The sequence below is a fragment of the Delphinus delphis genome, chromosome X (genome assembly GCF_949987515.2).
Source record: "Delphinus delphis chromosome X, mDelDel1.2, whole genome shotgun sequence".
Taxonomy (NCBI): Eukaryota; Metazoa; Chordata; class Mammalia; order Artiodactyla; family Delphinidae; genus Delphinus; species Delphinus delphis.
In genome coordinates this window covers 121,097,551-121,111,446 of record NC_082704.1, presented here as the reverse complement: position 1 = coordinate 121,111,446, position 13,896 = coordinate 121,097,551, and the positions used below count along the sequence as shown (strand labels likewise).

General features: G+C 42.5%; 1 protein-coding gene across 3 annotated transcripts in view; it reads right to left on the bottom strand.

Moving 5' to 3' along the window:
• Positions 1-1,801: 1,801 nt before the first annotated feature.
• The window catches only part of PNPLA4 (patatin like phospholipase domain containing 4), a 34,182-nt gene continuing 22,087 nt past the window's right edge, over positions 1,802-13,896 (bottom strand). For all 3 annotated transcript variants that reach the window (XM_060001757.1, XM_060001758.1, XM_060001759.1), the window contains 2 exons: positions 8,393-8,545; positions 1,802-7,672 (listed from right to left, as the gene is read on the bottom strand). In XM_060001757.1, coding sequence (XP_059857740.1) covers positions 7,532-7,672; positions 8,393-8,545 — 294 coding nt within the window. In that variant the 3' untranslated portion in view covers positions 1,802-7,531. The remainder of the gene's footprint in view (positions 7,673-8,392; positions 8,546-13,896) is intronic.

Here is a 13,896-nt window from a genome sequence, read left to right as displayed (position 1 = left end):
GCCAATATGTAGAACAGTATGGAGGTTCCTTTAAAAACTACAAATAGAACTACCATATGACCCAGCAATCCCACTACTGGGCATATACCCTGAGAAAACCATAATTCAAAAAGAGTCATGTCCCAAAATGTTCATTACAGCTCTGTTTACAATAGCCCAGAGATGGAGACAACCTAAGTGCCCATCATCGGATGAATGGATAAAGAAGATGTCGCACATATATACAATGGAGTATTCCTCAGGCATAAAAAGAAACGAAATTGAGCTATTTGTAATGAGGTAGATAGACCTAGAGTCTGTCATACAGAGTGAAGTAAGTCAGAAAGAGAAAGACAAATACCGTATGCTAACACAAATATATGGAATCTAAGAAAAAAAATGTCATGAAGAACCTAGGTGTAAGACAGGAATAAAGACACAGACCTACTGGAGAATGGACTTGAGGATATGGGGAGGGGGAAGGGTGAGCTGTGAGGAAGCGAGAGAGAGGCATGGACATATATACACTACCAAACGTAAGGTAGATAGCTAGTGGGAAGCAGCCGCATTGCACAGGGATATCAGCTCGGTGCTTTGTGACCGCCTGGAGGGGTGGGATAGGGAGGGTGGGTGGGAGGGAGACGCAAGAGGGAAGAGATATGGGAACATATGTATATGTATAAGTGAGTCACTTTGTTATAAAGCAGAAACTAACACACCATTGTAAAGCAATTATACCCCAATAAAGATGTTAAAAAAAGACCGCCCTCAGAATTGGAGAAAATACTTGCATATGAAGCAATTGCCAAAGATTAATCTCCAAAATTTACAAGCAGCTCATGCAGCTCAATGTTAAAGAATCAAACAACCCAATCCAAAAATGGGCAGAAGACCTAAACAGACGTTTCTCCAAAGAAGACATACAGATGGCCAAGAAGCACATGAAAAGCTGCTCAACATCACTAATTATTAGAGAAATGCAAATCAAAACTACAATGAGTTATCACCTCACAGCAGTTATAATGGGCATCATCAGACAATCTACAAACAACAAATGCTGGAGACGGTGTGGAGAAAAGGGAACCCTCTCGCACTTTTGGTAGCAATGTAAATTGATACAGCCACTCTAGAGCACAGTATGGAGATTCCTTAAGAAACTGAAAATAGAATTATCATATGATCCAGCAATCCCACTACTGGGCATATACCCAGAGAAAACCAGAATTTAAAAAGACACATGCACTCCAATGTTCATTGCAGAACTATTTACGATAGCCAGGTCATGGAAGCAACCTAAATGCCCATCGACAGATGAATGCATAAAGAAATTGTGGTACATATATATACAATGGAATATTTCTCAGCCATAAAAAGGAACTAAATTGAGTCATTTGTTGAGACATGGATGGACCTAGAGACTGCCATACAGAGTGAAGTAAGTCAGAAAGAGAAAAACAAATATCGTATATTAACGCATGTATGTGGAACCTAGAAAAATGGTACAGATGAACCGGTTTGCAGGGCAGAAGTTGAGACACAGATGTAGAGAACAAACGTATGGACACCAAGGGGGGAAAACTGCAGTGGGGTGGGGATGGTGGTGTGCTGAATTGTGCGATTGGGATTGACATGTATACAGTGATGTGTATAAAATTGATGACTAATAACAACCTGCAGTATAAAAAAACAAACAAAAAAACAACTAATACTAAACTTTCTTTGGGTTATTTGTATGGAAATATGTTAATATAAATGTTTCAGACATTACATGAAATTTCTAAAAATCATATATGTTCTGATATAATGTTATATGTCATAATTCTAGTTATTTAAAATGTATATCTCAGAAATAACTACATTTCCTTGTCAATTGATTATGAACTTTCATCAAATATTTAACCATGGTCATTTTTAAGTCTTTTGTCATTTACAGACAGTTCTAGGTGTACTCTGATGCTTTTGCAAAAATGTTCCTATGAAAGGGTTTCATCTTCAAGGAATTCATGGAAAAGACTGTGACAAGTTCAGGTTTCCAGTAACTGACCATACTGCTGAACTGAATGAAGAAGCATTTTCAGAACTCTAAGGAAAACTGACGAATTCATAAAAGTACTAACAAAAGATCAAGATGAAAAAAAATTAATTAAATGGGACTGAGTGAACTGATGAGGATGATTATAATTTTCATGACTTTCTGTTTGAATAAAGAAAAAAAATCCCACACACACAGAAAAAGAACTTAGGATGAGAGAAGAAATAAATATTTCAAACATAGTACTGATTATTTATTCTACCATGCCATATATGAAGGGTGATTTTTAAAATTTAAACAAAGGCATTTTAAACACAAATTGAGAACCTCAGTGACTCTGATGTTCTAAAATTTGGTTAGAATTGTGTTTTCAGACTCTAGCTCCTGACTTGTTAGCAGCTGTGAAATCATTTAAATGTCATGACAATATTTTTTAAGAAAATGTGATAAAAAATATCAAAAAGAATTACACATAACGAGAGTACTGTCTTATGAAATTATTTTTATTTTTTTAATTTATGTATACATATGTGTATGTAAAATATATGCATATAGGTATTGGATCACCATATAAAGTAGGTCATATTCAAGCAAGGTTGGACATTTACAGACTCCCCTGGTGGTACAGCGGTTAAGAATCCGCCTGCCAATGCAGGGGACATGGGTTCAAGTCGTGGTCCGGGAAGATCCCACATACTGCAGAGCAACTAAGCCCATGTGCCAGAACTACTAAGCCTGCGCTCTAAAGCCCACGAGCCACAACTACTGAGCCCACGTACCACAACTACTGAAACCCGTGCTCTGCAACAAGAGAAGCCACCGCAATGAGAAGCCCGCACACCACAACGAAGAATAGCCCCCGCTCGCTGCAATTAGAGAAAGCCCCATACAGCGAGAAAGACCCAACGCAGACTAAATTAATTAATTAATTTTAAAAAACCTTATTTACAAAAAAAAAAGAGAGGTTGGAAATCTCTGAAGAGAATGGTGTAGCAAGCATCACAATATACGGGTGGTTATAACGGGCAATCAAACAACCTTACTGTGTTTGGAAACAAGTTTTCAGATTGTGAAACCGGAAAACCCGTTCAAATTCAATCATGTATTCAGTTCTCAGTGTGCTAGGCAGGGATTTGCAAAGCTGCTAATCTAACAACACACTTGATAGTGAAATATGAAGAATGATAGTAGAGTAGCCCACACAATGTCCTTCAGCTTTAGGGTGCTAAAACTATTCAAATGATGGTTCTCCTCATACTGCATGTAAATTCCAACGAAGCATCACACCCCTCATTCGGAGACACATGGTGAGTCTCTGTCTCTGTAACTGACAACCTAACTGAAATCCTTTTGTGTTTACCAACCTCTTAATGCTTTAGGAAGACAGATACCCTACCGTAAAAGCCTGCTTCCTTTCACAGGGATTTTTAAACACAAGACATTATGCGAAAGATAATTTGCAAGGCTTCATCTACTTTTTCCCTAGTTGTTGAGGAGGAATTGATGCATTTTAACTATATCAACTATACTTGGGCAGCAAGTAGAAGACAGTGGCTCTGGCTATCTTAAAGTCAGAGAGAGGGAATTCCCTGGCGGTCCAGTGATGAGGTTTCCGCCCTTTCACTTTCACTGGATCAATCCCTGGTCAGGGAACTGAGTTCCCACAAGCCAGGTGGTTGCTGCCAGATAAATCCAGTCACACAGAGAGTGCACTCAAAGGACATGAGCAGGAGGCTCCCTCAGTCAGCAGTGATGGAGGCCCAGGCTTCTGAACAGTGCCAAGGCTTGACTGTGTTGTATCAGGTTGGCCGTCCCAGAGCACTGCTCCTGCCTTGTGCTGCAGGATACCCGCCTGTGGCTGTGTCACTGCTCCTCAGCTAAGTCTCACTCCGCTCACTCATTCTCCATCACGCACTCTCTCTGCTTCCACCCACACCTCTGGTGATCAGAGCCCGTCTTCCAGCGCAATGACCCAAATGTTCAGTCCTGACTGATCTGTACTCTTGCTTCTGCCATAGACAGTCGCAGTAGTTTTCCACTAACTAGTCCACTAGTGATGGTAGTAGAGGGGATACCCAAGGGAATTACCTGGGTTTCATGGACATTCCTCCCTCCCCTCGTCGTACAGCAGCAAATCTACCTCCCTTTGAGCTACAGGTGGCATGTCTGTGTCCCGCCGACAAAAAAACCATAGGTTGAAATCCTAACCCCTAAGGTGATGGTAACAGGAAGTGGGGCCTTTGGGAGGTGGTTAGATCACAAGGGTGGAGCCCTTATGAATGGGATTAGCGTCCTTAAGAAAGGACCTGGAAAGCTTACTCACCCCTTCCACCATGTGAAGACAGTGAATTGGCCAGTGCCTTGATCTTGGACTTCCTAGGCTTTAGAACAGGGAGCAATGTCTGTGGTCTTCTGTTACAGCAGCCTGAATAGACTAAGATGCCTTGCTAGGGATGACGACATCCTCCGTCTACTACCATTGCTTCTGTGCATCCCGTGCAAGGAGCCATGAGAAGGGGCAGCGAAATGCATCCCTTCCCTCGTCTGTGCTTCCAACAAACTACCTTTACCTTATTTCAAGATCAAGTTGGATATGCTGTTATGAGTTGTGCAAGACTGCATATTCAGAGATGCTTTCTATATATAACAAGGAAAAGATTGAATCCTATTCTTGCCCCTCTTGAAGTACATCAAGAGAAAGGGATATTAAAAAAAAAAAAGAGAGAGAGCAGGAGAATTATCCCAAGGGGACGTATGTGAGGATACATAACTATATGTATTAGCATTTAGTCAGGAAAGCTTTGAGTTGTGTCAATAGGGGCAAACGTAAGTGCAGAGGTGAGCAATTACATGAATTCAGCCCACCTAAACTGTCAATCTGTGAACAATGATAACTACTTTTAATAGTACTATAATATAAAGTTATAATGAAATAATACTGTTACTCGTATATAATAGCAATTATTATTATTACTGAAGTTTATCCACTTTTCCTCATCTGCAGTAATTGCTTTTCCTCCCACTTCAAGCTATGTGGATAATTACTTCAAATTTCAGTTTTATTTTGCTATAGTGTAGACATAACTCAGGCCAGAAAAACCTCAAAACCCCGAATTTCCCTAATCATTGGTTCCTCAACTGTAAAAGTAATGCCCTAGATCCAGAAACATTTCTATGACTTATATATATATATATATATATATATATATATATATATATATATATATATATATATATTTTAGTCATCAGGAAAAAAAGCAGCATAAATGAAATGTGTCCATGTTAACTGCCCATATCTGTTTAGGATCATAATTCAATGCTCAGAGCCTCACAGCTCTTTCTTTGCAAGCTTCTCATATGCACACACAATGCCCCATATTGGGAAACCAGAATGTAAGAGAGTTTTGTGGGGGGTTTTTTTTGTTTTGTTTTAAATATACTGCTTGGTCCTTTCACACATTACTTAACTTCAAAACCAAATCTATTTTCTCTAATTGTCAGTAGAAGCAGTGGGTTACCATAGTTACAAAGTAGAGACTGTTACTGAAAAGAAGACTAATGAAATTTTAAATGACAGATTCAAAGATATTAGGAAATTACCCCAACAGGGCAACGGGCACTTATCAAGCTGCCAGTCCCAGTAATTACCGAGCAAACCTATCAGGAACCGGGTCAGAAAGTCTCTTCAGATGTTCCATACACCAGTGCTACAGCGCTTTGAAGGGCTGGTCCCAATAACATGGGCACCCTGTCGTTAGCGCCCATTTCTGTTACTACAGCTGCATGAGGACGCTCCGTAGCCACCACGCAGCGTGGGCTGTGACAGGCCTCGGGTGAGGAGATGGCACAGCACACCTGGAGGACGCTGATGCTACAGATGAGGTGCTGTATTACGGGGCCACGTCTCCCAAGTGTTAGAAAGTTGCTGCCCTGCAGACCCATCTTTCCACCATCTTACAGGATTTTTCAAGGCAAGTACCATCCACTCACATGGTCAAAGACATATGTAGAAGGTACGATATCGTTTTTAAAAGTCTAACATATGAAGGTTTGGTTTTGCTCGGGGAGGAATCGATAAGTAATTTACTGAAATAGCATACAAATAGATTATTCACATAAAATAACAGGTAAGGGGAAAATCTAGTGAATAAACAGATGGAAGAACGGAGTATCCATCCACTTCAAGTCACTTATGAGAACAACATATTAAGATTTAACTACATGTTTGCTAGAGTAGGAAAAAACACAGACCCCCAAGAAACATCACTACTCTCCGAGTCCTGGCATGACTCGTAAGAAAACAAGCAGTAGTTGGTGTTTCTGTGCTAAAAGTTGTGTATTTTGGGCAAGAACCATAAAATTGACTTAAAGATGGTTTCAAACGGTAAAAAGAGAAATGCAAAACAATTAAAGACATGCAATTAAACTGGTTTGTGTCTCACTGCTTCATAGTAATTAAGAGTTCATGCTTGGGAAAGCACCATAAAAACGAGTTAAGATTTAAGACGGGTGTACATGAGTCAGTGTAAACCTACACATGAGTCCTCAAGTGACAGGACAACTACTCAAAAAATGGAAGACCTGGGGTCGGTATAGCATGATTTAAAAATAATGAAGGAATGATGATTCTGGACTGAATTGTTATTTGCTAGGCTACTTGGTCGACTTGGCTCTTCGTGTCTAGTAGTATCTTATCCATTTAAGTTCTTAGAGTACCTATGTCTGGTACACAGAGTAATGACTGAACACTTGGTGAAGTATGGCCTTGAAGGAATAGGGAGAGAAAGACAGAGAAACCAGGACAGAGAAAGAGCTGGGGAGATAAGGACAGAGAATATTAACGACAGGGAGGCGTCAGAAGAGCCTGACAATGACGTGAGCTGGCGAGCAGGTTTCCGGAGGGCGAGGGCTAAGGAAGACATACCTAATTTCAAACTCTGGGCTTCCGGTTACTCTCTGCTATTCACCTTTCTACCTCCACCCCAGGAACAACCGTACACACCTAGGAAAAGCAAGCCTTTGTTGCTCCACTCCTTGTTAAAGGCCTTTCATGACGCTGACTATTTCTCACATCCCTCCTGGCCCACCTGAGAGGGAGTGGGGTGCAGCCTGAGAACATGCTCCCTTCCATTCTGGAACTACAGGACACCGGTGTCTCCTGGAAACGCCCGTGCTTCACGTCTGAAGGGTGCTGCCACGTTACCCGTGCAGAGAATGTGTGCACCACGACCCTCATTTCCAGCATTCCACGGTTTCCCCAGAGAACCCCTTACATTCCCAGCGGGCTTTCAAAGGATGTGGTGGTTCTCTTACAACGATTCCTTACCACCTGAGTGTAACCTTCTTAATGACGCTGCCAAATTCAACCAAAATGCCTCATTTCCTTGCACCAAGTAATGATTTAAAAATTACAAATATTACAAAAACTAATAACAAAACAGAGAGTTATGATAGGCTTTTAAAAAAGGATTAGAGACCTCCATCAAGAACGGTCTGAAATGTGTTTTGTGTTGTAAAGTTTTAAGCGTTGTATTCAAACCAACTTTCTTTAAGTAAAAACTTGATGGCATCATCAAAGCCACGACGATATAGTGATTCCATTATCGTCTCGCTTGGTGGGAAAAGGGCTTGGTGAAGCCTCACCAGGTTTGCCGTGGACAGCTAGGATAGAAAGACAAATGGAAGCTGGAGGATATTACGGTACAGGTAAATGGACATCATCTCTGTAACCGAAGCTTTCTTATCATAGATGCTATTAGCAATCTAAAAAAAAGTCAGGAGGAAGAAAATTAAATTTAAAAATTCACCCCCACCCATACACTGCATGAGGGTTTCTCAGCCTGGGGACCACTGACGTTTTGGGCCAGATGCTTCTTTGTGGTGGGGCCGTCCTGTGCACTGTAGGATGCTGAGTAGCATCCCCGGGCTCCACCCACTAGATGCCAGCACACACCCCAGACGTGATGACCAAAACCGGCTCCAGACACTGCCAGTGTCTCCTGCGTACGATATCACCTCCTGTTGAGAGCTATTCGACGAGATTAAGGGAATCCACATTTTTATGTAAGTTATTCTGTTAGGTCCTAAGTTTTTCTCTTACCTACTTAATTCCTGCCATCTTTTAAAACAATTAAGTGATCTAATTTAAAAGTGCACTGAAATCCTGCCCAGTATACTGACCTGAAAAATAAGTGAAGAAATGGAAAATGTTTCACAAATAGACTGTTGATAGTAACAGTCATGTCCGTATGCATGACACATGTAGATTATTTAAATATTTATGCAATTTGTACATAAAACTGAGTTGCCAAAGTTCTGGAAGCATGTGGAAAGTTTTCGGAGATGAGGAGTCTTCAGTTATCAGTGAACATCATTACTCACCAGTATGTGCTGCTTGGCTATGGTCACATAGAAATCCAGCTGCCCTTCGTCCTGCGGGGAGATGTCCACTCTCCCGCTGAATGCTGAGACGGTCACTGTCCGGCCTACAGGCAGGACGGGCAGGCTGTTGGTAAAGCATCCGTCTACCCATTTCTGTGGAAAGCACACCGCTCATCAGCGCCTGTCGACAACATCCCTCCCACGTGAAGAAAACGAGCATGCATTTCCCCAAAAGGACTCTTTCCTTCTAACAAGGCATGCCTTGGGAACGCCCTTAACTTACGATTTATCAGGACCCGTCAGATTAGATTTGTTTTGGAAGCAAAGCAAATCTTTGTATGCATATCATTAACCCATATAATAAGAACCCTGAACAGAATCAGGAAGTCTCTCCAATTGTTTAAAAGCTTTAAGTAGATCATTTCACATAAGAAGTACCTAAATTTTTACTGATGACGGTGCTTGCATAAGAAGCCATGTGTAATTAGGCTGGGATTCATTATCTAATCAGAATGCAAAGCCAGGTTTACTCTGACACTGAGCAAACCGTCCCCAAAACAGGAGTTTGTGCTGCTGTGGCTTGTGGGATCTTAGTTCCCCGACTAGGGATGGAACCTGTGCCCCCCTGCAGTGGAAGCGCAGAGTCTTAACCACTGGACTGCCAGGGAAGTCCCAGGAGGTTCTACCTTTATCCTAAGAACTGGAAATCGGCATTTTCTGTAGCAAACTTAAAAATAAATAGAACCGCCAGAAACCCTTCCATTTCCAAAGCGGTTCCTGAGTATGTAACGTCTTCAAGCCTTGAAGAACTGGGGAGGAGAGGTGCTGTGTTAAACAGGAACATTACTCAGAAGACATTCTGTGCGTTCAGACCCAAGCCTGAAGGAAAGGCATGGACAGAGCAGGTCAGAGAAGCTTCTAGAGGCTTGTGCAGAATTGTACACTGGGAAAGGATTGAAGAAACACAAAGATAATACTCCTTACATTGTTTCAAGGCAAAAGGGTCTCCATCTTTCCTTGAGCCCACACGTTAACCGAATCAGCTCTAACAATAAATAAATAAGCAAACATGCAACACTGAGGTTCAAATGCTCCCAGCTGTATCTGAATTGGAAATACCCTGCAGGTGATGTGAGAAAAAAAAGGGGGGGGGCTGGAAAGTGTGGAGAATGCTGCACAGAAGAATCTTTTGTGGGGAAAGCAAGAAGGTGGGGTGATGAGCAAGAAACCAGTTAGAATAAAGCATCCTGGGGCTTCCCTGGTGGTGCAGTGGTTAAGAATCCACCTGCTAATGCAGGGGACATGGGTTTGATCCCTAGTCCAGGAAGATCCCACATGCCACGGAGCAACTAAGCCCGTGCACCACAACTACTGAGCCCATGTGCCGCAACTACTGAAGCCCACGAGCCGCAACTACTGAGCCCGCACACCACAACAAAGAGTAGCCCCTGCTCCCCAGAACTAGAGAAAGCCCACGCCCAGCAATGAAGATCCAACACAGCCAAAAATTTTAAAAATAAAAAAATAAAGCATCCTTAACTCACTTAAAACTGTTCATTCCTCTTTTCTCACATGTCTTTTTTAAAATCTTTCTTGTTTTGATTTCTAGAGCTGGTTACTAAATGATCAGTACAGCATTGTTTACAAAGGCCTCAGCCAGCCACCAACTCCCCCCAGAGGGAATAAAAGTAAGTAAATAAAAGGTGAAAATGTGTTGAAAATTTCTGTTGAACGAACTGCATTTTGGTGGAGCAGAAAACATAAATAGATTAGATTAAAATGAACCTGGCCTAGATAATTTGCTTGTTGTCATTATTTTTAAAAGAACAAAACACATATAATTATGATTATAGAGCACACATATTTGTTTGTGTATAATACGTGTATGTGGATATATGCATACATATATACACACGCACACGACTATACAAACACAGTCTAAAAAAGGGAGGTTTGTAGTGAGAAGGCCCCCAGATATCTGGTTCTGTGCCTTATTGACCTGGAGCTTTTTTTTCTTCCCTGATTGCTTTGGGTGTAGACACCAATTTCTGGAATAGGATAGTACCTAGAGAGAGAACAAAAAGACACCTTTCAAAATTACCTTTCTTATCCTCAGTAGAACATCTCACCAATGATGTAAAAATTCATATAGGTTTCATCAAGGGAAATTAAAAATATGTACCAAGGGTCATATAACTTAACTGAGAGCTCACCTGATTTATTCAACTGAAGGAAAAGAAGGGCAGTCTGGCTCATTAAATTGCAAAGTGTTCTAATCTACCATAGGGCTAATGACTGAGGTTTCAGGGAAATGAAAATCTTTTTTTCCAAGTTTCGTTTGCTCTTGTTAGCTTATTGTGATTGGATAAATGACTAGGGAAAACATACAGCTTATCCAATGACTTGATTCAGTCTTCAGCGTTACTGACTCCTGTCACCCTAACCCCACCAGCTCAGTTCTAAATGCAGAGTGCATCTTACTCCTGGCTCATGCTCTCCTGAGCTGTATCACTCCCAGCAACCACACACACACACTCGGGCACTCAGATTCTAGCAAAATTGCTGGAAACGACGCCAACAGCAGCCAACATTCCTCCGTGCAAATATACTGCATGTGGTACAGACGGTTTAAAATTCTGCATTTTATATACTCCTGGCCATGATTCTCTGACTGTTTGCAGTACATTCCTCCAGGTCAGTCCCCCATTCCCACCTCGTGGACAGCACTCCATAAGCTGGGAATTACTGCCATGAGTCCTAGGATTCCAAAATTTTCCTCATGGGTCTTCCCAGGGTAGCGTTGCCCTGTGTTGGTTAGTTTCAGTACCTAGCACCATCATCCTCAAAGGAAAGGGAATGCCCAAATATGTAAAAAAAAAAAAAAAAATTCCCCGGCAAAATGTGTTTCAAAAATCAAACTTGCGGGCTTCCCTTGTGGCGCAGTGGTTGAGAGTCCGCCTCCGATGCAGGGGACACGGGTTCGTGCCCCGGTCCTGGAAGATTCCACATGCCACGGAGCGGCTGGGCCCGTGAGCCATGGCCGCTGAGCCTGCGCGTCCGGAGCCTGTGCTCCACAACGGGAGAGGCCACAACAGTGAGAGGCCCGCGTACCACAAAAAAAAAAAAAAAATAAATAAATAAATAAATCAAACTTGCTTCTGTCCCCGCAGTTGTTGTCACTTGTCCTAATACCCTTGATTCCCATATTCTAAACGTGCTCCATGGTAAGGTCCACTGCCTAAGCCCAGAGACTTGTGAAGACACAACTGCTCAGTAGAGAAGAAAATCTCGTGCCCCATGGTGGGGTAGGGGGTCTAGTGTAACTGTCCTCTGAGGGTGACAGCACTGGAAACCAGAGCTAATGCAGTTATTCTAAAGGGTAATGGCACCTGTCACACCCAAGCCCGGCAGTGTATTCATCTGTCAGTACGTGTCAACCTCTGCCTTACACATGACATGTTATGGGTACATGCGAGGCTCACGAATTCCAGCAACTCTTGTTACATAATTAAAGAGGGAACTTTAAAACCTGAGGTGGGCACTTGAGCTGAAAGGGCTTATTTGTTCATCTAGCAAGTCCTTCCACAGCACCCAGTGTGTGCCTGGGTGTGCACTCCACACTGCGACATGCTCACGATAGAACCGCGATGCAGGGCTGAATTTGCTTCAAGTGTATTTTGCTCAAAAAGCAAGTAAAAAAAAATACTTTTGTCAGAAAGACAAATACCATATGATATCACTTACATGTGGAACCTAAAATGTGACACAAATGAACTTACCTACAAAACAGAAACAGACTCACAGACCTAGAGAACAGACTTGTGGTTGCCAGGGGGAAGGGGGGTTGGGGAGGGAAGAACTGGGAGTTTGGGGTTAGCAGATGCAAACTAGTATATATAGAATGGATAAACAACAAGGTCCTACTGCAGAGCACAGGGAATTATATTCAATATCCTCTGATAAAGAGTAATGGAAAACGATATGAAAAAGAATGTATATATGTGTATAAATGAGTCACTGTGCTGTGCAGCAGAGATTAAAGACAACATTGTACATCAACTATACTTCAATAAAATAAATTTTTAAAGTACTTTTTTTGGAAGACTGAATGAGACATTTATATCTATAATTATTATAAATACCATGGCACAGGGCCTAATGGTTTATTAAACAGCCTCTCATGTATCATTTAATTTGACCTTTACTATGACCCTATTGGGTAGGAGGGCCATCCTAGTAGTATGTTCGGTTTCCTCATTTTACAGAAAAGGAAATTGATGCTGGCAGGGTTACTTGTTCTAGGTCAGGGGTTGGGCAACCACCTGCTTCGGGAAATGAAGTTTTATTGGCACCCAGCCATGACATTTCCCACTTCACAGAGCTTTCCCACAAAACAGCAAAGTTGAGGAGTTGTGCTGGTCCAGACAGTATGTCCCACAATGCAGAGAGTAGTTAGTATCTGATACTTTCAGAAAATATTTGCATGAAGTAAGTCAGAAAAAGAAAGATAAATACCATATGATACCGTTCATATGTGGAATCTAAAATCTGACACAAATGAACTTATCTATGAAACAGAAACAGACACCCAGACACAGAGAAGAGACTTGTGGTTGTCAAGGGGGAGCACGGGAGGGAGGGGGTTGGGCTGGGAGTTCGGGGTTAGCAGATGCAAACTATTATGTATAGGATGGATGAACAACAAGTTCCCAACAAGTTCAACAACAAGTTCCTGTGTACAGCACAGGGAACTATATCCAACCTCCTGGGATAAAACAGAATGGAAAAGAATATGAAGAAAGAATGTCTCTGTGTATAACTGAGTCACTTTGCTGTACAGAAGAGATTGGCACAAGACTGTAAATCAACTTTATTTCAATTACAAAAAAAAAAAGAAAATATTTGCCGACCCTGCTGGAAAGCACGCTGGCAAAAGGGGTGGAGCTGGTCCATTCACTCCACACTCACTGTTCTTCCTCACACACTGTAAGACACAGTGTAGGCGGGGAAGACCAGAGCTGCTTCTGCAGGGCTGAGGGGAAGCGGACCAGGGGAAGCAGACCAGGGGAAGTGAAGGAGGTTTGAAAAAAAAAATTTTAGTTACAAACATACCTTGTTTGCTGTCATGATATAGAGAACAAACAGTCACACCTACAGAAGGTTCTTCGGCATGACTCAAAACAGAGTGGGGAGAGGAGGGAGAGGGAGGAGGGGGAGAGGGGAGAGGGAGGGAGGGGGAGGGGGAAAGAGGAAGGGGAGGGGGAAGAGGGAGGAAGGAGGGAGGGGTGAGAGGGAGGAAGGGGGAGAGAGGAAGGGTGAAGGGGGGGGAGAAGGGGGAGAGGGAGGAAGGGAGAGGGGTGAGAGGGTGGAAGGGGGAGGGGAGAGGGACAAAGGGGGAGGGGCAGAGGGAGGAAGAGGGGGAGGGGAGAGGGAGGAAGGGGAGGGGTGAGAGGGTGGAAGGAGGAGGGGGGAGAGGGCCAAAGGGGGAGTGGGGAGAGGGAGGA